General features: G+C 39.5%; 1 protein-coding gene across 15 annotated transcripts in view; it reads right to left on the bottom strand.

Moving 5' to 3' along the window:
* The window catches only part of UNC13A (unc-13 homolog A), a 308,976-nt gene that overhangs the window by 146,744 nt on the left and 138,958 nt on the right, over positions 1–23,274 (bottom strand). For all 15 annotated transcript variants that reach the window (XM_077475833.1, XM_077475836.1, XM_077475835.1 and 12 more), the window contains 8 exons: positions 22,833–22,911; positions 12,352–12,423; positions 12,038–12,257; positions 8,358–8,585; positions 2,662–2,803; positions 2,147–2,316; positions 1,209–1,324; positions 926–1,089 (listed from right to left, as the gene is read on the bottom strand). In XM_077475833.1, the coding sequence (XP_077331959.1) occupies positions 926–1,089; positions 1,209–1,324; positions 2,147–2,316; positions 2,662–2,803; positions 8,358–8,585; positions 12,038–12,257; positions 12,352–12,423; positions 22,833–22,911 (1,191 nt within the window). The remainder of the gene's footprint in view (positions 1–925; positions 1,090–1,208; positions 1,325–2,146; positions 2,317–2,661; positions 2,804–8,357; positions 8,586–12,037; positions 12,258–12,351; positions 12,424–22,832; positions 22,912–23,274) is intronic.

Here is a 23,274-nt window from a genome sequence, read left to right as displayed (position 1 = left end):
AATGCATAGAATGCATTAAGGTGAAAAAACATTTACCTTTACAACCCCTTTAAGCCCCATACACACTATCAGATTTTCTGCTGATTTTTTCCTTCAGATTTACCAAAACCATATAATATGAGGTCAAACCTTAGGAGTTTCAATTTGTATGCAATCAGGCTGGCCCTTCTACCACATGGTTTTGGTAAATCTGAAGACAAAAATCTGCAGAAAATCTGACAGTGTATATGGGGCTTTACACTCCTGGAAACGTCAAATGCTAAACATTTTTCACTAAAGACTGGGTCTTCAAAGAACCAGAGTTTTACAATGTAGGAGGCAGGTATTAATTGCGTTTATTTACAATATCCTAATTTATTTAGTTATATTTATGTTTATTTAAATAGAGGGGGAGTAACTTTAAGAATTCTGCAGGAGTTGGTTAAAGTGGAAGTAAACTCCCCTATCGTTTTCAGCCAAGGAAGCTGCCGGCATGCCTTTTTTTTTTAACTGTTTAAATCGATGGGTTTACTTCCACTTTAAGTTGCTGTTCCATTTTGAGTGTACAGTCTGATGCAGCAAAAACCCCTGGTTTTAACTTTTAGACAGGACAATTCAGTTTGTAGCAGGCTGTTTGTTAAGCGAGCTGGGAAATTTTCTTTGTTGTTTTTTGATGTGCATTGTCCTTCCAGGCGCCTCTTGCTGCAAAGGCCAGTTTTAGGTTCGGGTGGTTGCCATTTGTTTGTACTGATACTGCAAATAGGTCTCCCAAATCTAGTCGCTAAATGTGAAACACAGAGAACCTTATAGAATCTATTGTGGAACTTTCCTTTGTAAAGTACTGTAGGGACTGTGTTATTCTTTTTCATCTTGATAACTAACAAATATATATAATCTATTTAATGTCTGTTTGCCCATGTTTAACTTAACAATCACAGTTTCTCACGTCATAGCCTGGTATATGGACTCCACTCCGTATCGCATTGCAAACTCATCCACAATTTCCTGGGCAGTCTCATCAAAGTAAACCTTCCAAGCATCATCCCCTTTGGCATCTGGAATTTTTACAACCCCATTATTCTGTACATCTGTTAGGTAGTGGAACAGGTTCTAGAGTTGGAAACAGAAAAAATACATTATAAATTGCAATCTATAACATGTTATATCATCAATATTAATGAGATTAGTTCAAAAGTTAAGAAATGGAACAGCGTCCCTTTCTTACGAACCTCGTGCAAACAGGTATATTGTACATGATATGGTGCCACCTTCTCCTCTCCTTTGATCTCCACACTGATGTGTAGTCGAATTGCTCCAGATACAGCAGACTTATCTGTACGCTTATCTGTAAAGAAAGATTTACCCTTAGATAAATATAAAGCACATATTAAATTCTTTATGGTTGCTGCAAACACTCTGATTTACTTTGTTTATGTAAATGTATCAGATGTAACAAAATTCCCAGTGGTTGAATCATTTAAGAATACAGACATTCATTAGCAAAAGATGTCAATCCAAACAATATTGAACTCACACCCAAAAGCTATAAATAAACAGTTCCATATGCTTTTGATAAAGAATGTTTCAAATTACAATCTGCACCAGCTTTACAAACTGTTATGATTCTAGATAACAGATAAGAATTAGAGCCACTATGCACTCTAATTTTAAGACAAGACACTCTCCAGTTTTATTAACTCAACCCCTACATGTCAATACATGTGTGGGAACTCTTGAACTCAATACAGGTGTCCTGGCAGGTGAGGGAACTCAAGCGGAATGATTCTACCACTAAATTCCTGGGAGACAAAAAGATGCTACTAGGTTTTCCCTGTTATTTACCAATTAATGAACTATCAACTTTGGGATGACTGACCCTTGAAAAACAGCTACAGCAGTACCTGAGCAGAAGGTGGCAATTCCTTCTATGCAGGCATACAGCTTTTCTCTGTAAACTGGAGAAGAAATTATGTGTTTCAAACTGAAATGTGTAAAATTGGCAGTTTGTAGTCTGAAGCACACAGAAGCATAATGTTGTCTAGGCTTCACTTTTTTTTTTTAGGACAAAACCTTTGTGGAGCATTTACTTTGCATTTCAAAATTGTTCATTTGTGTAAAAATGCAGCTATTTGTATTTTTCTTTTGTAATTTAACAGTATGTAATTACCTAGATTGTACCATACATCCATCTCTCCACTCAGGGTTCGGACTTCAATGATGGTTTGGCCCAAGAAATCATCAGACTCACGCTTAAACCTCTGTTTCACTCTTGATTTTATGTCATCATCTTCATCCCATACTCGGACTTTGATTCGATCTGAAGAGTTGTGACACTCGCTGAAAATTAAAAATATTGTTATGCTACCAACCAAACAAACCACAATGAAATAAAAAAAAATACTATGTAACAGCAGTAAAACATAGGGATTAGTCAATAAAAAGAATATTTTACTATTTTGAATTATCTAAATTGATAAAAAATCTAATCTGATTGCTTGAATTGAATTATTGTACTTTGCACACTAGCATTGTGTTTCACAGACACAAATTCTTCCTTCCAAGTGACAATGCTAGATCTTCAGATTACCACATGACATATTTTACCTGAGTAAAGAAAAAAAACGATCTTCTACGTATTCTGTCACATATGTCACATATGCTTTAATTAAATTGCAAACTTACAAATGAAAATTCTCCTCCCAGACTGGATTAAGGTTTCCATAGATAGTTTTAGTTCTTTTCTTTGTTTTCCCAACCTGTACTGTAACATAGGGGTCACTGGAACCTGTCTTGTCCTTGGCTTGTAGACCTTGTGCACATACCACTGTAATACACCAAGCAAAATGCAATCCATTTAAATTTGGTTAAATATGCTTAGCAGTTTAAGTTACACCTTAGATATGTTTGGAGAACAAAAATATCTTTCATATGGCTAGCTCTACTCTGACTAACCTTCCTAGCTTCAATCGTAAAGCATGCCTAAACTCAAGAACAAAAATTTAATACATTTCAGCTTACTAATCCTTAGAGGTGGTCGTTGCATTTGTTTTCTTTTTTTTTTCAGGTTTTTTTCCCATTTTTATCTTTGCCTGGAGATTATCACAGTAACATACTTCCTGTCTTTGGGTGACAACAATCACTCGTGTTATTGTATCTAGAGAGGAGCAGCAGAGTCAGCCTAGGACAAGACTTCAAAACACCTCAACCTCTCCTCTAATTCATAAGAAAGAGGGAAGTGTTCTTAGGCTGGATTCACACCTATGCAGTTTTAGTGCTTTTTGCATTTTGCAGATTTGCACTACAGAACGTGTTCCATAAGAAACCATGTTAAATGAATTGTAGTGCAAATCTGCAAAATGCAAAAAGCACTAAAAATGCATAGGTGTGAATCGGGCCTTAGGCCACAGAGAAATCTGAGGGCAACACAGAGTGATAAGAGTTAACCACAGGAAGAGAACACAAGAATTTATCAGCTGACAATATTTCTGGCCTGATCAGCAGAAATTAGTTTGCACTTGTCAAACAGATTTTACAAAATGCTTTCAATTTTAACTGAGAGCTCAGTGTTAGGGTTTACATACACTTAAGAAAAAAAGAATACACCACACATTATTTGACACAATGCATATATACCAAAAAAAATTGACTCTATGGGAAACCTCACTATTGATGTAATATTCACTACTGTTATTTTACTCAAGTACACCTACAGATCCTTCTCTACATAGATTATATAGATTTTTAGCCCACTGTGTGTATCTTGTCATTTGATTTGTCCTTACTCAAGTTATAATGTATTACCCAAATGAATCGTTCACTTGTACATCTCATACCACTGTCAAAATCTTGTACTATGACCTTACTCATAATAAAAACCATTTGTAAACAAAAAAGAAAAAGACTAACCAATGTTTCTTCAATGATTTTTCTTTTCAAATGAGCATCTAATTTAGTTAAAAAAATGATTTTGCTTGTGGACCTCCCTGGGACCAATGGCCTCTTAAAACCATGTATTAATATGACTTCTTTTTAGGGTTGGTAATGTTTACTCTTGTTATAATAAAATCTACAGCCAAGGAAAAACAAAACTAATATAATATTGTTACCATTAAAGCAATTTAATTTTAGCAACTTTGGAAATGGAATGGAAATTAAAATACCTCAAGCAATATGATTTAGTTAATTACCTTCTAACATTTGTCATTTTTTGTTATTCTTGTTGGTAGGGTCATGAGTTTATGATGATGATATAACAAAGAAAGAGTAAGTACCTTAAGTTTAGTTTGCAGTTAACGTTACTGTGGTGGAAAAGAAAAATCCTCCTTGCCCTTATTAAAGGTAGAATGGATCACTCCCTTCAAAGAATTTTAACTGGAGGTGCATTTCTCTTCAAAATAACATCCAATCAGCATGTACATTTTCATATACTGTAGGTCATAACCTTAACCTTAACACATTAAAGTCATGGAGTGGCCTAGCCAGTCTCCAGACCTTAATCCTAATTTGAAAAAATGTATGGAGGGAGCTGAAACTTCCAGTTGCCAAGCGACAGCCAGGAAACCTTAAGGATTTAGAGAAGATCTGTAAAGAAGAGTGGACCAAAATCCCTCCAAATCTGGTAACCAACTACAAGAAACATCTTACGTTATGTTTTGCTTGGAGATCAAATACTTATTTTACTCACTGAACTGCAACTCAATTTATAACATTAGTATTATGTGTATTTTCTGGATTTTCGGTTAATATTCTGTCTCTATCATTTAACTGCTTAAGGACCGCCTCACGCCGATATATGTCGGCAGAATGGCATGGCTGGACACAATCACGTACCGGTATGTGATTCTTTAAGTGCCCAGCCGTGTCCCACAATCGGTCACATAGCTGAAGAACGAGGCAAGATCTGTGTAAACAAACCTCTCCCCGTGCTTCCTAGTGTGGCTGTCACCGATCGTCTGTTCCCTTTTATACGGAAGGACGATCAGTGATGTCACATGCCAGGCCACACCCCCCTACAATAAAAAAACATAACATCATACATAACACCTACACTGCCCCCTAGTGGTTAACCCCTTCACTGCCAGTGTCATTTACACAGGAATGTTGCAGTCACAATAAAAATCGCTGATCACCATTACTAGTCAAAAAAAAAAAAATTATAAAAATGCTATAAAACTATCCCCTATTTTGTAAATGCTATAACTTTTGTGCAAAGCAATCAATAATCGCTAATTGCGATTTTTTTACCAAAAATATGTAGAAGAATACGTATCGGCCTAAACTGAGGAAAAAATGTTTTTTTTATATATTTTTTGGGGATATTTGTTATAGCAAAAAGTAAAAAATATTGCATTTTTTTCAAAATTGTCGCTCTATATTTGTTTATAATAAAATATTTATAAAATAAAAACCGCAGAGGTGATCAAATACCACCAAAAGAAGCTACATTTTTGGGAAAAAAAAGGACGCCAATTTTGTTTGGAAGCCACGTCGCACGAACCACGCAATTGTCAGTTAAAGCAATGCAGTGCCGAATCGCAAAAAGGGGCCTGGACCTTTGGCTGCAAATTGGTTCGGGGCTTAAGTGGGCTTAAGTGGTTAAAATACACCTATGATAACATTTCTAGACCCTTAACCACTTAACGACCAGCGCACGACGATGTACGTCCTATTTTTGAAGAGGGATATCTCGGTAACGGCAGCAGCTGCTGCCACAACCGATATATCCATCTCTTCAGGCGCCGGTTGTCTGATAACGGTGGGGATTCGCCGCGATATCACCGCTATCGGCGGCGGGAGAGGTGCCACCCCCCCTCCCGCCGCCCTCCCGCACCTTCCGACGCTTACTGGAGCCGTCGGTAGCGGCGGAGGCGATCGGGTCATTTTGCTAGCTGGGTATGGAGACGAGTGAGGCTAAGATGGCCCCCACTCGTCTCTATACCATAGGAGGGTGGAAGCGACGTCAAAACGTCACTTCCGCCCATACCTCTTAAAGGTATATTTTTTTATAATGTCATTTTTTCTTTATTTTTTTTATTTTTTTGTTGTATTTTAGTCCAAATATGAGATCTGAGGACTTTTTTGTCATGCTTTTTTCTATTACAAGGGATGTTTACATTCCTTGTAATAGGAATAAAAGTGATCCATATTTTTTTTTTAAACAGTGTAAAAATAAATAAAATCAATTAAACTAAATAAGAAAAAAAAAGTTTTTTAACCACTTGCTTACTGGGCACTTAAACCCTCCTCCTGCCCAGACCAATTTTCAACTTTCAGCGCTGATGCACTTTGAATGACAATTGCGCGGCCATACAACACTGTACCCAAATGAAATTTTTATCATTTTTTTCCCACAAATAGAGCTTTCTTTTGGTGGTATTTAATTACAGCTGGGAGTTTTATTTTTTGCTAAACAAACAAAAAAAATGCAAAAAAAAAAAAATCATGTTTAATAGTTTGTTATAAAATTTTGCAAACAGGTAATTTTTCTCCTTCATTGAAGTGCACGGATGAGGCGCACTGATAGGCTGCACTGGTGGGCACTGATAGGCTGCACTGGTGGGCACTGATAGGCATAGTTAAGGCGGCACTAATAGGCACAGATAAGGTGGCACCGATAGGCACAGATAAGGCAGTACTGATGGGCACAGATAAGGCGGCACTGATGGGCAAAGATGGGCACAGATAAGATGGCACGGATGGGTGGCACGGATGGCTGGCATGGATGGGTGGCACTAAGGGCCACTGATAGGTACCCCTGTTAGATGGGACTGATGGGCACTGATAGGTGGCACTGATAGGTGGCTCTGATAGGTGGCACTGCTGGGCACTGATGGGCGGCACTGATGGGCACTGGTAGATGATACTGATGGGCACGGATATGTGGCACTGGGGTGCAGCACCGTTGTTGAGGCAGATTGTGGGTGGCACTGTGGGCACTGATGGGTGGCACTGTGGGCACTGATGTGTGGCACTGTGGGCACTGCTGGGTGGCACTTACGGGGGGCACTTATTTATTCCTGAGGGGGGCAGGTGGGCACTAGTAAGCTGGCCGTGATCGGGACTGATGTCCCGATCACGGCCGCCGGTGATCGGCTCATTTTTTTTCTCCTGTCAGCGCGAGGAGGAATAATAGCCGATTACCGGCTCCGTTGTATCACATGATCAGCTGTCATTGGCTTAAGTGGTTCATTTCTTTGTAAGTGGGCAAACTTACAAAATCAGCAGGGGATCAAATAACTATTTTCCCCACTGTATATATATATATATATATATATATATATATATATATATATATATATATATATATATATGATTTTATGCGCAAGTTCAATTTACTGTTCTGAAGCAGCGGGTCAAATCGCAAAAAGTGTTAAGGAATCGAGTTTCTTTGGACATTCTAATAAGATAAATATAATTGCTGACATTGATGACATTGATGAACGAGGACTGTCAAAAACGAATATTTAATGTAAGCTGTTAACATTTGTAAATAGGAATGCCAATGGATATGTATGATATGATATGAGGAGGGAGTCACACACCCCTTTTGGGGTTCCAATTATGTTTTGTTATGTGTAAAATTATTTTACTGAATGTATCAATACATTTGTATAAATCTTAAGATTTTGTACAGTATCTAACATCCCTGGGCACCTAAAAAGTCAATTTTCAATTGCATGGTGTATAGTTTACTATAATTGAGATGTGGTGCCCTTGCATATAACCCACCAAAGAAATGTATAGGCTCAAAACTATAATCATTATTTTAGACAAGGCCTGGGAATGATTTTTTGCTCCTGTTCCCTTTTAGTGCAACAATGGCTTTTGCTAGCTTTTGTAGCACCTGCACTTCTACCCCTGTAGCCAATGTTTTTTATGTATCTAATTAAAAAAAAAAAATATCCTTTATTCTGTAGATGCTACAGCCTGGCTGTTCGCTTAACATAGTGAATGTTCACTGAGTGTATATTCATTTTGTAAAGTGAATGTCGGTAATGTTCATTCTGAATACCCAATCTTTTGCTAGCAAACATCCGAACTGTTTCAAATGTCCCTTGCATATGGTTGGGTAATCAAAGTAAATTAAAGTTCCCTTTATTTACTTTTCAAGGTGAACATTCACTTTGCTAAGTGAAGAGCCTTTATTCCTTTAGTAAATCAACCCAACCCAGTAATGTAGTATATATAACACAGCATAGCATACAAATGAGCAAATGATACAGAAAATCAGTGTGAAGTATGTAATATAATTAAAGTAATAAATAAATCAACCCCAGTTTGCTTGACATTATATACTCACCAGCTCCCCTCTGTATATGCCATATCTCCTTTATAAAGCCTAAGGAAAACAAAACGTGTATAAACCCTCTCCCACCTACCAGTGATGCTGATCTTTGCTGACCACTTGGATGTCCCATCTAGTACACTCTGTTTTACAGCTTTGATTTGATGAGCATGTGTGGCTTTGGCAACTCCAAAAACTTCCTGGATAAGTTCAAAAATCTCTGGCTTGTTTCTTTCACGGATTTTCATACGATCTTTCAGAACCATGATAATATTATGTGTGCGATCTTCAGCCCCATGCTTTGAGCTCTTCTCTGCTGCTCCTGTTAGGAATCAACACATGAAATATCACGGAAAACGTTCAGAATCAAATATTAGGGATTGCCCATCATTAAACATAAAGCATATCTTAGCAAATCTATACTTGCCTAAGCAAATCCATTTGCAAAGAGCTACCCCTTTAAAGTACATCTCTGCCAAAGCTGCCTCCACATTTCATTCCATTGAAGTCAATGAGGTTGACTTAAAAAAAGGAATATAGGCTGTTCACTTTTGACAAAAATGTGCTTTGCAAGTGAATTTTCTCCTGAACTTAGTGATTGAGGTGAAGCGCTGCTAAATTCCACCATCCAACCATAAGTAAACTAAAATTCTGTTTTTTAATTTCTTCAGTGGCAGAACTACCAGGGTAGCAACAGTCGCACTTGCAATGGGGCCCTGGCATTCCACCACTGTCGGGGGGGCCCCGGTGGGGTTGCTAGTCACTGATGAGCACTGATAGGGGGCACTAATGGGCACCGATAGGCTGCATTGATGAGCACAGACAGGCTGCACTGATAGGCGGCACTAATGTGCACTGATGAGCACTGATAGGGGGCATTTATGGGCACTGATGGGTGGCACTGATGGACATTGATGAGCACTGATAGGCAGAACTCATAGGCTGCACTGATAAACACTGATAGGCAGAATTCAGGCAGCATTGACGAGCACTGATAGGTGGCATTGAGTACTGCTAGGCAGAACTCATAGGCTGCATTGATGAGCACTGATAGGCAGCACTGATGGGCATTGAGCACTGATAGGTGGCACTGATAGATACTGATAGGTGGCATTGATGAGCACTGATAGGCAGCATTGATGAGCACTGACAGATGCTGATAGACAGCATTTGTGAACATTGATAGGCGGCACTGATGGACGCTGTTAAGTGGCACTGATAGGTGGTGGTCTTAGGCAGAATTGATGGGCACTAATAGATGGCATTGATGAGCACTGATAGGCAGCATTGATGGGCACTAATAGGTGGCATTGATGAGCACTGATAGGTGGCACTGATGATTGGGGCACTGATTATCAGTGTAAATTTACTGACATTCTTGATGGTTAACAGCAGTCCTTTCCTTACACAGACACATCGTGGGAGGAAAGGGCTGCAGATAACCGGCAAGTCTGTTTACATGTGATCAGCTGATTACATGGTAAAGGGCCGCTGTGATTGCGCTAGATGCACTTCCCAGGGGGCACAAGAAAGTCAGGATTCTGGGAGGATGTGCATGGACACCCTCCTAAAATTAAAAACCTGAGGCTCGGATGGAAGTTACGCCTCTGATTTCTTTGCATGTGATTGGCTACTGTAAAATTTTACATTTACTAAACTCTGGGGCAAATTCTCTTGCGAAGTGTAACTTCTCTTGCCAAGTAAACAGACTTTTTGCCTTTAGTAAATCAACCTTAAAGTGACCAGAATATATTTTTCAACTTTTGCAAAGCAGAAAGACATACATAGAGGGTGCAAACATGCTATATTTCCCCAATAAACCCTAGTCAAATTCAGAACTATGTGTTTTGAGTGAAGCTTCGTGTCAAGGGACATTCCTGAAATATTTACTGAAGGCAAATCTTCCTAGGTCATGTTTTAAAATGCTGGGATTTATTAATCACCTATGAATGTGAGATGAACATCACATCTATAAATATAGGAAGCATCCCATGGGAGGCTGACTAAATCATTAATGAATGAAAACTGAAAGATAAAATGCATTTACAAGGGAAAGCATAGAGTATTTGTGGGCTGCAGTCGTTTCCTAAAGTCCAGTTCACAAGGACCCTCAAGCCACCAACGGGAGTAGGAACAGATGTTAGCCTAGAATTGGCTCAGTGATCTTGTTGAATCTAGTTCTGAGGCAGAGAGGTGGTGATGTTCCTCAGAGGAAGAACGGGGAAATTCTGATGTAAACAAGCATTTCCCCATTCTGCCTAGTGACTCTGTCACTGATCACAGCTCCCTGTAATCGGGAGCGGTGATCAGTCCCCCACACACAGCCCCCCCCCCCCGCCCCACAGTTAGAATCATTCCTTCGGACACACTTAACCCCTGCAGTGCCCCCTCCTGGTTAACCCCTTCACTGCCAGTCACATTTACACAGTAATCAGTGCATTTTTAATCAAAGTGATCGCTGTATAAATGTGAATGGTCCCAAAATAGCCCCAAAAGTGTCCGATGTGTCCGCCATAATGTCGCAGTCACGATAAAAATCACTGATCGTCACCATTACAAATAAAAAAAAATTAATAAAAATGCCTTAAAACTATCCCCCATTTTGTAGACGCTATAACTTTTGCGCAAACCAATCAATAAACGCTTATTGCATTTTTTTTACCAAAAATATGTAGAATACGTATCGGCCTAAACTGAGAAAAAACATTTTTTTTATAGATTTTTTGGGGAAATTTATTATAGCACAAAGTAGAAAAATAATGCCTTTTTTTCAAAATTGACGCTCTTTTTTGTTTATAGCGCAAAAAAAAAACGCAGAGGTGATCAAATACCCCCAAAAGAAAGCTCTATTTGTGGGGAAAAAGAACATCAATTTTGTTTGGGAGCCACGTTGCATGACCACGCAATTGACAGTTAAAACGACGCATTGCCGAATTCGCAAAAAGTGCTCTGGTCTTTGGCCAGCCAAATGCTCCGGGGCTGAAGTGGTTAAAATATCAGTCTACAAAGTCCCCTTTATTTCTGATGGTATATGCAGTTCAGTTTTGGGCACCAGTTCTCAAAAAGTATATCGGGGAACTGGAGAAAGTGCAGAGAAGGGCAACCAAACTGAAAAGAGGCATGGAGGAACTCAGCTATGAGGAAAGATTAGAGGAACTGAATTTATTCACTCTTGATAAGAGGAGATTAAGGGGGGATATGATCAACATGTACAAATATATAAGGAGTCCATATAGGGAACTTGGTGTCGAGTTATTCACTTTACAGTCAACACAGAGGACAAGGGGGCACTCTTTACATCTAGAGGAAAAGAGATTTCATCTCCAAATACGGAAAGGTTTCTTCACAGTAAGAGCTGTGAAAATGTGGAATAGACTCCCTGCAGAGGTGGTTCTGGCCAGCTCGGTGGATTGCTTTAAGAAAGGCCTGGATTATTTCCTAAGTGTACATAATATAACTGGGTACTAACATTTATAGGTAAAGTTGATCCGGGGAAAATACGATTGCCTCTCGGGGGATCAGGAAGGAATTTTTTCCCCTGCTTTAGCAAATTGGATCATGCTCTGCTGGGGTTTTTTGCCTTCCTCTGGATCAACTGTGGGTATAGAATTGGGTATATGGGATTGTATGATATTATTATTATTTTGTTGTTTTTTGTTTTTTTTTGTGGTTTAACTGGATGAACTATGTAACTATATGTACCTATGTAACCAGAAACACGATTCAGTTTCATTTAAAAAAAAAAAAAACACAATGAAAACATGGAACACTTACTTTGTAGACAGTCTGCATTTAAGAGGTCCTGGCATTTTTCATGGCACTTAACTCCGCATTCTGTGCAGCGCATACCCTGTCGGGCAATCCCCCACAAAAGCCCTTCACACTCGTAACAATAAGTTGGGGTTGTGGCAGTCCACACCTCAAAATTATGAGGAGTTGTGCTGGAAATTGGATAGATTAAAGCTTGTAGGGCCTTCTTGTAAACATGATTTTTCTGGTTAATAAAAAGGGGAAAAAATCTGATGTTAGCACAAAAACAATGAAACCAACAACAAAGTATATATATGGTTCTAATTTATAGTACTCACTAGCTCTTCATTGTTTAAAGTGCTTGTTGCAAGTGCAGATGTTATTCCTGCTTTACGGGATTGCACCAAGGACTGGAAAAAAAGACACATAATGTAATTAAATAATGAATGGTTATTTTAATAGCAAAATACATTTGGCGAACAATGTTTATTTAAAATGAGTTATAAGCTCTTAAAGCAACTTAAAAATTACTTTTTAATTCAAACATGTTTTGACAAAGATTTTCTGTTGAACCCCAATCAAACATTAAGGCTGCATTCACACCTGAGTGTAGCGTTTTCAAGCTTTTCAAGCGTTTTTTGCGGCGTTTTTTACCGCGATTTGCAGCGTTTTTTACTGCGTTTTGCCGCGAATTTGTGCAGGGCAAAAGGTTAAAAGAAGAAAAACGCCCAAATCAGCCCGATTCGCACGACAAAAAAGGGTTCCGGAACTTGTTTGAGCTTCAGGCGACTTGGAGTGGAGATATGAACCATCTCCATTGAGAATAATGGATTTTTTCCCCTCCAACGTTTTGTAGCTTCAGGCGTCAAGCTACAAAACGCTCAGGTGTGAATGGGGTCTTAGTGCTGCTAAAGATCCACTAATTCAGTCACCCAGTGATACAATCCATGTCGGGTGCAGCTCCCACAGGACTTGTCTTGCCAGATTGTCAGCAATTTACAAAAGAGGGAAAGAAGTACACACTGAAAGCAGCTCAATTTCAAGTATGACAGAAATTCGAGGTGAGCTTCTTCCCCTTTCCGAGCCATGCCCTCTAACCTGTTTCATCAGTCATGGGCTTAATTGTAGAGGTGGGATTGGGGTCTTTCTCATGATTTTATGCATCATCAGCCCATTAGAAACAAGATCAATATCAATTTCAGCTGGTTGCTTTTATTTTATTTTTATTACTTATAATTTTTTTGTGCATTTTGGAAACTCCATGAGAAATACATCTTTGGGTCTTTGTGTACCTATGAGTCACACTAACAATGCTGGTAGGTGCATCTTAGGAACTAGCACAGTGCTACACATAGAGTGATAAAAAATCCTTTTTGGTTTGTTTTCTGCTTCAACTGAAATTGATTTTGATCTTATTTCTAATGGGCTGATGATACATAAAATTGTGCAACACATCTTCACTCCTACCACTACGATTAAGCCCATGATAGGTGAAATTCTTAAATTTTTTGGGTTCACACTGCAGACGGCTGCAGAACGCAGCAGGGGTCCTGTGCATTCCTGTTTTCTATTTCAAGGATGAATCTTTGCCAGTATTCGACCCTGAAACAGAGCCAAAGACGCACAGGACTCCTGCAGCTGCCCCCCAGAGATATGTGAACCGGCTCCATAGAGAGCTGGTCACAATCTCCTGTTATGCAAATTGGATTCGGAACCCCGCATCAGATTCGCAATGGTGTGAACCCAGCCTAAGAAAGTGTAGTACGGGTGCGGATGAAGCTGAAGCCTTCCTTTTAACAATTTTCTGTTGCTGAAGATTTTTTCAGGCATGGAATTATAAAAAAAACTTGCCTTACAAGTAAACATTTATTTTTGAAAATGTATTTTTGAAGACTGGGGCAGTGCTACATACACTAGCACTGGCCCAGAATTCAGTATTTGCAAAGAAATTTGTGCATATGCTATCTGGGTGTAGGCCAGCACTGTAATGTTAAATTCCAGACAAAATGTTCCCATCTGGTAACCACATAGGATAAGAGAGAATATCTCAGTGGGGACACAGACAGCAATAAACCTCTGACAGAGCCTCTAAATCTTTCCCACTATTGTAAAACAAAAAAATAAAGTTGTTAGACGCCAACAAAGCAATGTCGTTAGATACCAAGAAACAGTATAGAATGGGGATAATTGTGGGCCGTGCTACAGAGGTTTGGATTTGGTGCCATTTTTATTTCCTGGGTTCACCTTTTGTACTATCATCCACAGGCCAGTGTAGGAGAGGGGAGCAAACTCTTCACCGACTTTGCATTGGGAAGGGGTACCAGGCAGGGTTGCCCCCTCTCACGGCTATTATTTTCCTTGGCTATAGAGCCGCTGGTGGCACAGATTGGGGCCAATGACAATATAAGCGGGTTCCAGTATGGAACACTACAAGAGAAAGTCCTGCTTTATGTGGATGACATGTTTCTGCTATTGGGTGACACAGAAGCTTCTCTGAGTTTCATATGTCATATCTACTATTTTAGAATTTCGAAAGTTTTCAGGGCTTACAATAAATTGGACAAATTCTGCTTTATTACCGCCGGATCAAGGGTTTAACATTTGGCAGCATCCTTTTGTCCTGTATCTGTGGTGATTTCATTCAAATACTTGGGGATAGTAACCTATCCACAGACTATAGACTACTATCGCTTAAATATTTTACCATTACTAATGAAATTGAGAGACAAGGTTAAATTATGGACCAATGTGTGGCTCTCAGTGGCAAGGAGGGCCAATTTGGATAAAATGATTTTGGTGCCCCAACTGCTCTATAATCTGCATGACTCTGGTGGTTATCCCACTAAAAATTTTCTGTGTGGTCGATTCTATTTTTCGGACCCTACTGTGGAAAGGAGGCAGTGCTAGAATTAAATTGGAACAATTGCAGAATTTAAAGGACAAGGAAGGGTTGATTCTTCCGAATGACTGGCTTTATTACATTGCATCCCGACTCCAACACATAGTGGGAAGCCTAGTGAGGATATCAGCCTCTGGGGATGAAACTCAGGATTCCACATTGTTCGTCATGCTGTATTTTAGTAGGGCCAACACTCATGCCACGCGTCAAGAGGCACAACTATTTTCCAAAACAAATAAATAATACCCAACATACAGGTTCATACATAAAATATGGGAGAAAGCCAAACAACTAAAAAAAGGTCACAGGATACACTAGTTACAGCTCTATTTGGAATAATCCCACCTACCCTGAATTAGCCAAGTTACGACATGCTGCTACGTGGGGAGTCTTTGGTGTGACGCATCTCAATCTTATCTTCGACAATGCACATTTACTTTAATTTGCCCAATTGCAGTCTAGATTTTGGCATCTCCTCTAATATGCTCTTTTATTACAATTGAAACATGTGGTGAATGCTCAGCGGTCTCTGGAGGCTACGAAGTTGTCACCAACCTCGATATTTGGTCTTATGCAGCAGTCCCACTCTACAAAGGGCTTTATCTTCAACTGTTATGCTATGCTCCTTGGGGTGTATTCAGAGAGTTTTACCAGTTCAGCATGTGAGAGGTGGAAGAGAGACATAGGTAATATCCCAGAAGCCCAATGGGAGGAGGCCTTTGAGGCCTGTATGGCTATGCTCTTTTAATCTCAACTCTATATTTATTAAGAGTTCATCGTATCCCACATGCATTACATGGGTCTAAGCCCAGACCCCCTGTGTGGTAGATGTAACAGAAATACAGGGGACCTAATATATTTGATATGGAGGTGCCTGAAGCTTCACCGCTACTAGAACACTGCTGTTAATGCGGTGAACATCCCATTTCAGGTTTCCATTCTCCTGGAACCTAAGCAATGCATTTTAGCATGTTATGCTCGATAATGTAATTCCAGTTATGTATGTCAGAGAGGCAGCCTCTAGGGCTCTGTTTCAGGCTTGCAGGCTCATTTATTACATTGGATTTCTCATGCTTCCTCTAGGTCACAGATGTGGCTTGAACAGATGGGCACAATGGTACCGTTTGAAAAGCTGATATATCAGCAGAGATGCAGCTTTTTCAAATTTGAGACTGTATCCTGGTTTAGCCCTGGTGGATTTAGTACTGGGCAGATTATTGCTGTGAAATATGGTATTACAAATATGTATATGTCTACTCTAGATGGTAATATTACAGTCGAGGACTGTGTGTACTTGCTTTCCAAACTTTTCTTGCAGGTTTCCCCATTATGTTAAGGTGGACCTAGTGTCCTGGCTACAAAGGGTGCTAGATATGGCCTTAAACAGCTATTGACATTTTATGTGACTTTATTTTTAATACTGTTATACTGAAATGTTTTCTTGATTAAATAATATGTATCTTTTACCTTTTTGATAAAAAATAAAAAACTTTTATTGCTGTTTGTGTTGCTTTCCAAGAGGTCCCCCTTTGCTTCCTGCTCTGATGATCACATGGGAAGACAGGATAAATCTCACAATGGGGAGGAGCTAAAAAAACAACAAGTCTATCCAGATTCCTTGTTTTTAAAGCTTAGCTTAAAGAGTAACTGCACTTTTGTTGAGCGAAATAGTCTTGTTAGTCTGTGTCCATGTGCAAAATGAATGTGACTTGGATTGTGATTATATAGCATTGATTAGCTGCTGCACTTGCAGGGTTTTAAAGAGGAAAGTGGCAGAGTCAATAATAGCGATCTCAATGATAAAGTAATGGATGGGGGGTCAGAGAGGAGGAAATACACATGAAGGAGGAAGAGACTGAAGAGGGATGTAGTATGGGGCAATAACCCCCAAAAAAGGGTGCATGAATGTTCTTCAATGAGATATAAACAGGCAGTAAAACAGGGTCAGTCCACTCAAAAGAAAATTATTTCAATTTTTTGGTAGATGTAGAGGTAATCTTCCTGGCAATTTCTTATAATTTTTGGGGACTGCGTTGGCGAGCTAACTGTGCTTGAGTTTCTGAGTTTACATGCCTCTTGTGGGTTTTATAAAATGACCCTTTTTGTTTCATAAAGAGTGCAACCAGAGAAGCTATAACATGCAAAATTCCCAAATGAACAAGAAAAGAACATAGCCCACCAGGCTACAATATGGCTTTTTATTTGATTGATCATTTACCTGCAGATATAATTAATGGAGCTACTGTGTATTCTAGGTTCGCTCTTACAATAATCATTTTTATACAAAAAAGGTAAGTGTAACTTTGATTAAGATGCTGTTGGAAGGTGAAACTATTACCAGGTCAAATGAAGCTCAGGCAAAAACCTCTTTACACAAGGACATGAACCTAGAGTTTTATTATTTAACCACTTCAGCCCCGGAATCTTTACCCCCCCCTTCACGACCATGCAATTTTTTTGTGATCCGGCACTGCTTTACTCTAACTGACAATTGCGTGGCCATGCGATGCTGTACCTAAATAAAGTGTATGCCCTTTTTTCCCACAAATAGAGTTTTCTTTTGGTGGTATTTAATTACAGCTGCATTTTTTTTTTTTTTTTTCTTTGGCGCTTTACACAAAGACTGACAATTTAAATAAAACTATATTTTTTACTTTCTGCTATAAAATACATCCAATAAAAAATGTAAAGAATCAAATTTCTTCATAAATGTAGCCCAATATGTATTCTGCTGCATATTTATGGTAAAAAAAAATCCCAATAGGCGTATATTGATTGGTTTGCACAAAAGTTATAGCTTCTACAATCTTTGGAATACATTTATGGAATTTTTATTGATTTTTATTTTTTTTTACTAGTAATGGCAGCGAACAGCGACTTATAGCAGGACTGCGATATTGCGCTGGACAAATCGGACACTAAGTGACATTTTTGACACTTTTTTGGGAGGTGCTTATATTATGGGAAGACAGAGATCTATATTCTAGTCTTTCCTACTGACAGAACGACGGTCTGCCTTGTTTACATAGGCAGACTGCTATTCTGCTTCTTTCCCAAACGATCAGTGGGTCCCGGAGGACATAGAGTCCGCCAGACCCGCTGATTGGCTCCGCTAGTGGGTACTATGTACATGATCTGGCACAGAGCGGCTGCCCTGCCACAGTAAATGTACAAGGGAAGCGATTAAATAAGGCAATGTCCTAAGTGATGATAGCACCCACAGTGATAGGTGCACTCTCCAAGATGACCTACTGGAAAATACTATGCTCCTAAGCCTCTTTGCAACTTACTGATTAAAATCAAGTGAAAACAAACCTTTCATTGCTGTTAATTGATTGTGCTCAAATTATTTTATCTCAAAATCTAAATGAGATTTTTTTTTATAGCTTACCTGTAAGGAGTAAGGCCCCTTTCACATGGGCGATCTGATTAGGTTTGCCTGTCAGTCTTTCAGGCGAGCCTGATTGGATGGTCCATATATTTCTGTGGACCGGCGGGTATAAACAGACTTGTGTAAATTAACTTCCAATCTGTTCTGGTTCATGAAATAAAAAGGAAGGGGGATCCATCCCCCTCCATCTAGGCGGATCAGATAGGAGGGCAATGGCTCCTGCTGCTGTCACTCATAGTCTGGGAGGAGGGAGCAGGGGGTGAGACCAAGCCGTTACGGGACCAAGCCTGCATGTATGCCCTTGTAGCAAGCAGCTTGCTATGTGGGCACTCATAAGGCCAGATGAGCCAGGAACATAGTTACATAGTTAGTCAGGCTGAAAGAAGACACAAGTCTATGTAGTACAATCAAAAACTGAATAAAAATCCAATCCCATATACACAATCCTTCACCCACAGTTAACCCAAAGGAAGGCGAAGAACACTGGTGGGGGACCTCAGAAAAGGAGGATTTGGATTGCTCTGTGCAAAACCATTGCACAGAGCAGATAATTATAACATGTTTGTTATTTTAGAATTTTTTTTTTCCTTTACAATCACTTTAACATACCTATGACATGCCATACTGGTCTTCAATTAGGGCCAAGGGAAGATTCTGTATATGCCCTGCATGCACAAATAGTTTTATAGATATCATATTCAGAACACCAAGGATAGTATATCCAGGGAAAATACAATTGCTTCCGAGGGGTTCAGGAAAGATTTTTTCGGAGTAAATTGGATTGTGCTTTATGGGGGGGGGGCTGCCTTCCTCTGAACCAGCTGTTGATATAGGATTGGGTATATGGAGGATTTCTATTTGTTTATATTTTATTTTTGTTCAGCTTGATAGACTAGTTTTTTTAACATGATTCAAAGCAGTATTAAACCCAAAGCCAAAAATTTAATACATTGCAGCTTACCAATCATTAGATTTGGTGGCTGCATTTGCCTATATGTGCATTTGTTAGTCAGCTTTTCTTCTGCCTGGATAAAGAGCATTCAGGGGAGCTTAGCAAACTCCCAGTGTGCATGAGACATTAGAGTGCCTCCACTCTGGATGAAGGATCACAGGGGCACCTTTGGACAGCAGTGTTGTCAGTCTAAAGGGGAGGGGAGTGTTGACACTGCTGATCACAGATTGAGATAAAGAGCCAATCAGCGGCTCTTTATCATGTGATCAGCTGTGTCCACTCACAGGTGATCACGGATGTAAACAGAAGCCGGTTATTGGCATTCCTTTCCTTATGCTGACAGGAGAGGAAAAGAGAGCCGATAACCGACTTGTGTAAAAGGGATATGTACACTGATAATCAGGGCACAGTGCCCACCAGTCCACATCAGTGTCACCTATCAGTGGCACCCATCAGTGGAACCTCATCAGTACCCATCAGTGCAGCCTATCAGTTCCTATCAGCGCCCATCAGTTCAGCCTCATCAGCGCACATCAGTGAAGGAGAAAATTTACCTGTTGGCAAAATTTTATAACAAACGATGAAATTTTTTTTTTCCAAATTTTTGGTCTTTATTCGTTTATTTAGCAAAAAAGAAAAAAAACTGTGGTGATTAAATACCACCAAACAACCATCTATTTGTGTCAAAAAAATGATAACAATTTTGTTTGGGTACAGTGTTGCATGAGCGTTCAATTGTCACTGAAAGTGTGACAGCGCTGTGGGCTGAAAATTGGCGTAGGCAGGAGGGGGGTAAAAGTGCCCAGTAGGCAAGTGGTTAAGCTCCAGTTTATAAATGTTGAACAAAGATTATTATGGGAGTGCTGACTGCCACTTTAAACAAGCTGCAAATAGGCTTCAGAACTTCTTGAAGCTTGTTGGAAGTCTGCTGAAGCCTGCTAGTGCTAGTGTTCAACATTTACAAACTGGAGTTAAAAGGTACTTTAAAAGCAGGAAGTTCTGATCTGCAAATGCTTTGTCAAAGCTTGCATACTGCTCTTATGCCGTGTACACACGGTCGGAGAATCCGTCGGAATGCGTCTTATCGGACCGTGTCGTCAGATAATCCGACTGTGTGTGGTATGCATCGGACTGATTCCGTCCGAATCTCCGTCGGACCCAATTTTCCAACATGTTGGAAATATTTCCCAACCAACTGGTCCGATCGGACATACTCCGATCATGTGTAGAGAATTTTGATCGGACCAAGTGCCACGCATGCTCAGATCAAATTCCTACATCAAAGCTATTGGCTACTAGCCTGAATCTAGTCCCATAGTAACGAAATTACGTCATCACGCTCTGAAAGATCGGATTTTTCGACAACTTAGTCCGACCGTGTGTATGCAACAGTTTCGGACATAATCCGTCAGACTAAATCTGACGGACAAAATCCGACGGATTTGGTTGGCAGAATCTCCGACCGTGTGTACAGGGGCTTAGACAAGCTGAAACCTGTGTGAAGCAGGCCTAAGGCTACTTTCACACTGGGGCGTTGCAGGCGCTATATTTAGCACCACTTTACCATCGTTTTAGCAGAGCTATGAAAAAGGGTTAAAACTGATGGCGCTTTGCAGGCAGGTTTGCAGCGCTGCCTCATTGTTTTCTATGGGAAGGGGCGCTTTAGGATCGGTAAATATACCACTCCTACAGCGCTCCAAAGATGCAGCTTGCAAGACTTTTTTGACCGTCCTGCAAGTGCACCACTCCAGTGTGAAAGCCCTTGGCCTTTCACACTGGAGAGACAGCAGCGGCTGTTTCAGGGCGCTTTGCAGGCGCTATTTTTAGCACTGTTGCACCTGCAAAGCACCCCAGTGTGAAAGGGGCCTATCTGGTACATTTACAGGACAGCTTGCTCTTCTGAAAACCAATAGACTGGCTGGATCACCAGGTGAAACTAAAAGGAAAAAAGCCTAAAAAATAAAACAAATCTAAGTTATCTCATTACTAAATTAAATCTAATTACCACATCTAAAAATTGGTAAGCTGTAATATAATAAATTATTGCTTTTGGATTTAATACTGCTTTAAGCTGACCACAGATGGATAAAAATCGGACTGGTTCAGCCACACTCACTTAACAGAAGATGATCTACTAATTGACTTCTGTTAGTTTCATAGTTAGTTAGGTTGAATAAAGACACCAGTCCATCAAGTTCAACCTGAGTGTCTACAATTGTCCCTATCCCTGTACATTACACACTCACATTGGCCCCTACCCTTAAGGAGCCCACAATCCAGGGTCCCCATTGATATACTATGGACAATTTTGTTGACAGAAGCCAAGTAACCTACCTGCATGTCTTTGGATTGTGGGAGGAAACCCACGCAGGCACAGGGAGAACATGCAAACTCCAGGCAGGTAGTGTGGTGGTTGGGATTCGAACCAGCGACCCTTCTTACTGCTAGGTGAGAGTGCTAACCACTACACCACTGTGCTGCCCTGGCTGTTGAACTGGCTTGTTGGAAATTTTTTCTCAACCAGCAGATGCTGTCAGTGTATTCTGACAGTGGAGAATCCCCATTGTTAGAATACAATTTCTGAGCAAGGAGGGTTCTTCTATCCACCTTGATTCCATCAACCTTAATTGCATCCATCTATGGCCAACTTAACTATGTAACTATGTAACAAATTATGTTTTTTGGTTGGTTTATTTTTCAGATACTGCTCACAATGAAGTGAGGGTATAAAATGTAAACTCCAGTGTCTAAACATATACTAAGTGGTGGAAAAAAAGATGTGATTTTCTCTTTGTTTTGGGGTTTATCTAACCACTGTTATCATTTTCTTGAATGCGTAAACTAATTGGGAATAAAACTGCACACAACTATCATTAGAGGAAACTGCAAAAAATAAAACTTAATTTGTGGAAACCCTCATTGAACCATTAGCTCAGGTGTATTATACTGTGCATGGATGTATCTTTCCACACATGCAAAATTTCAGGCACCAGCTGGCCTACAAGATTCCATATACTGGTGCTTGAAAAATACATATGCTTCCTTTTTTAGCTTTAAAAGCATAGTGTAAATATTTTTTTTAACATGCTATTTAGCTTGGTGCATTGGAACATTTTCTCGCTTAGCATGGCAGTTTCATTAGTGTTTTTAATTTTTTAATTTTTTATTGTTAAGTAAAATGTTCCTCTGCATATTCCACACTTCTAGAAACATAAGGCACATAAACAGAATAATTTAGATGTTCAACATACATACACAGAAAACTAGGGCCAACCCATAGGTATCATTGTATGATCACCTAGGTTTAGGGAATCGCAATCTCTCTGTGTGTCTACATTTGCGCAAATTCCCACAATGCAAGCGTACTATAATTGTTTATCCTTGCTTTTGTTATTTGGCTTTCATCATTCAGCCCCAGCATGTCCCCTTAAATCTTAAATGCTAATGAAAATGTAATGAAATATAAATTACCATTGCCTTTACAAATGGGGAAAGCATGGAAACAAATAATGAGAAAAGAGTTAGTGAATTGAATTAAGAAAAGAATACAGTTTTTAAATTTTTAGCTAAAACTCACCAAGTCGCTGACAAGAGGTATGGGTTTTCTCTTTCGTATGTCCGGCATACTGTCAATAATTATCAGACCACCAGCAGGCCTGACAGTGAGCATGACAACAAGAACAAAGTGCATAAGATACAGAATACAGAAAGACTATTTTGTCATATTACATTTGAAAAGGAATTTCAATATAACAGAATGTACCTTGTTTGGTATAAAACTTTACAATACTATTTTTACTTTGTATTTGTAATAAACTTAAATACATGCATTAAAAAGAAACAGGGTCAACCAGAAAAGATGCATGACTATACATGAGCTACATGAAGGCACCAATGGCTTCCATGATTTCCTTCATATTTAACTGAATAATGCAGGTTAATGCCTCTTTGAGACCATTATATATGTTTCCAGTTGTCTTTTTCTAAAATGTAACAACATACTGTATGAAGGTATTTAA

Source organism: Lithobates pipiens, unplaced genomic scaffold (genome assembly GCF_037356315.1).
Source record: "Lithobates pipiens isolate NorthernLeopardFrog02 unplaced genomic scaffold, aLitPip1_a1.2 Scaffold_13, whole genome shotgun sequence".
In the NCBI taxonomy this organism is placed as follows: Eukaryota; Metazoa; Chordata; class Amphibia; order Anura; family Ranidae; genus Lithobates; species Lithobates pipiens.
This window is presented reverse-complemented; position numbering and strand designations above follow the sequence as displayed.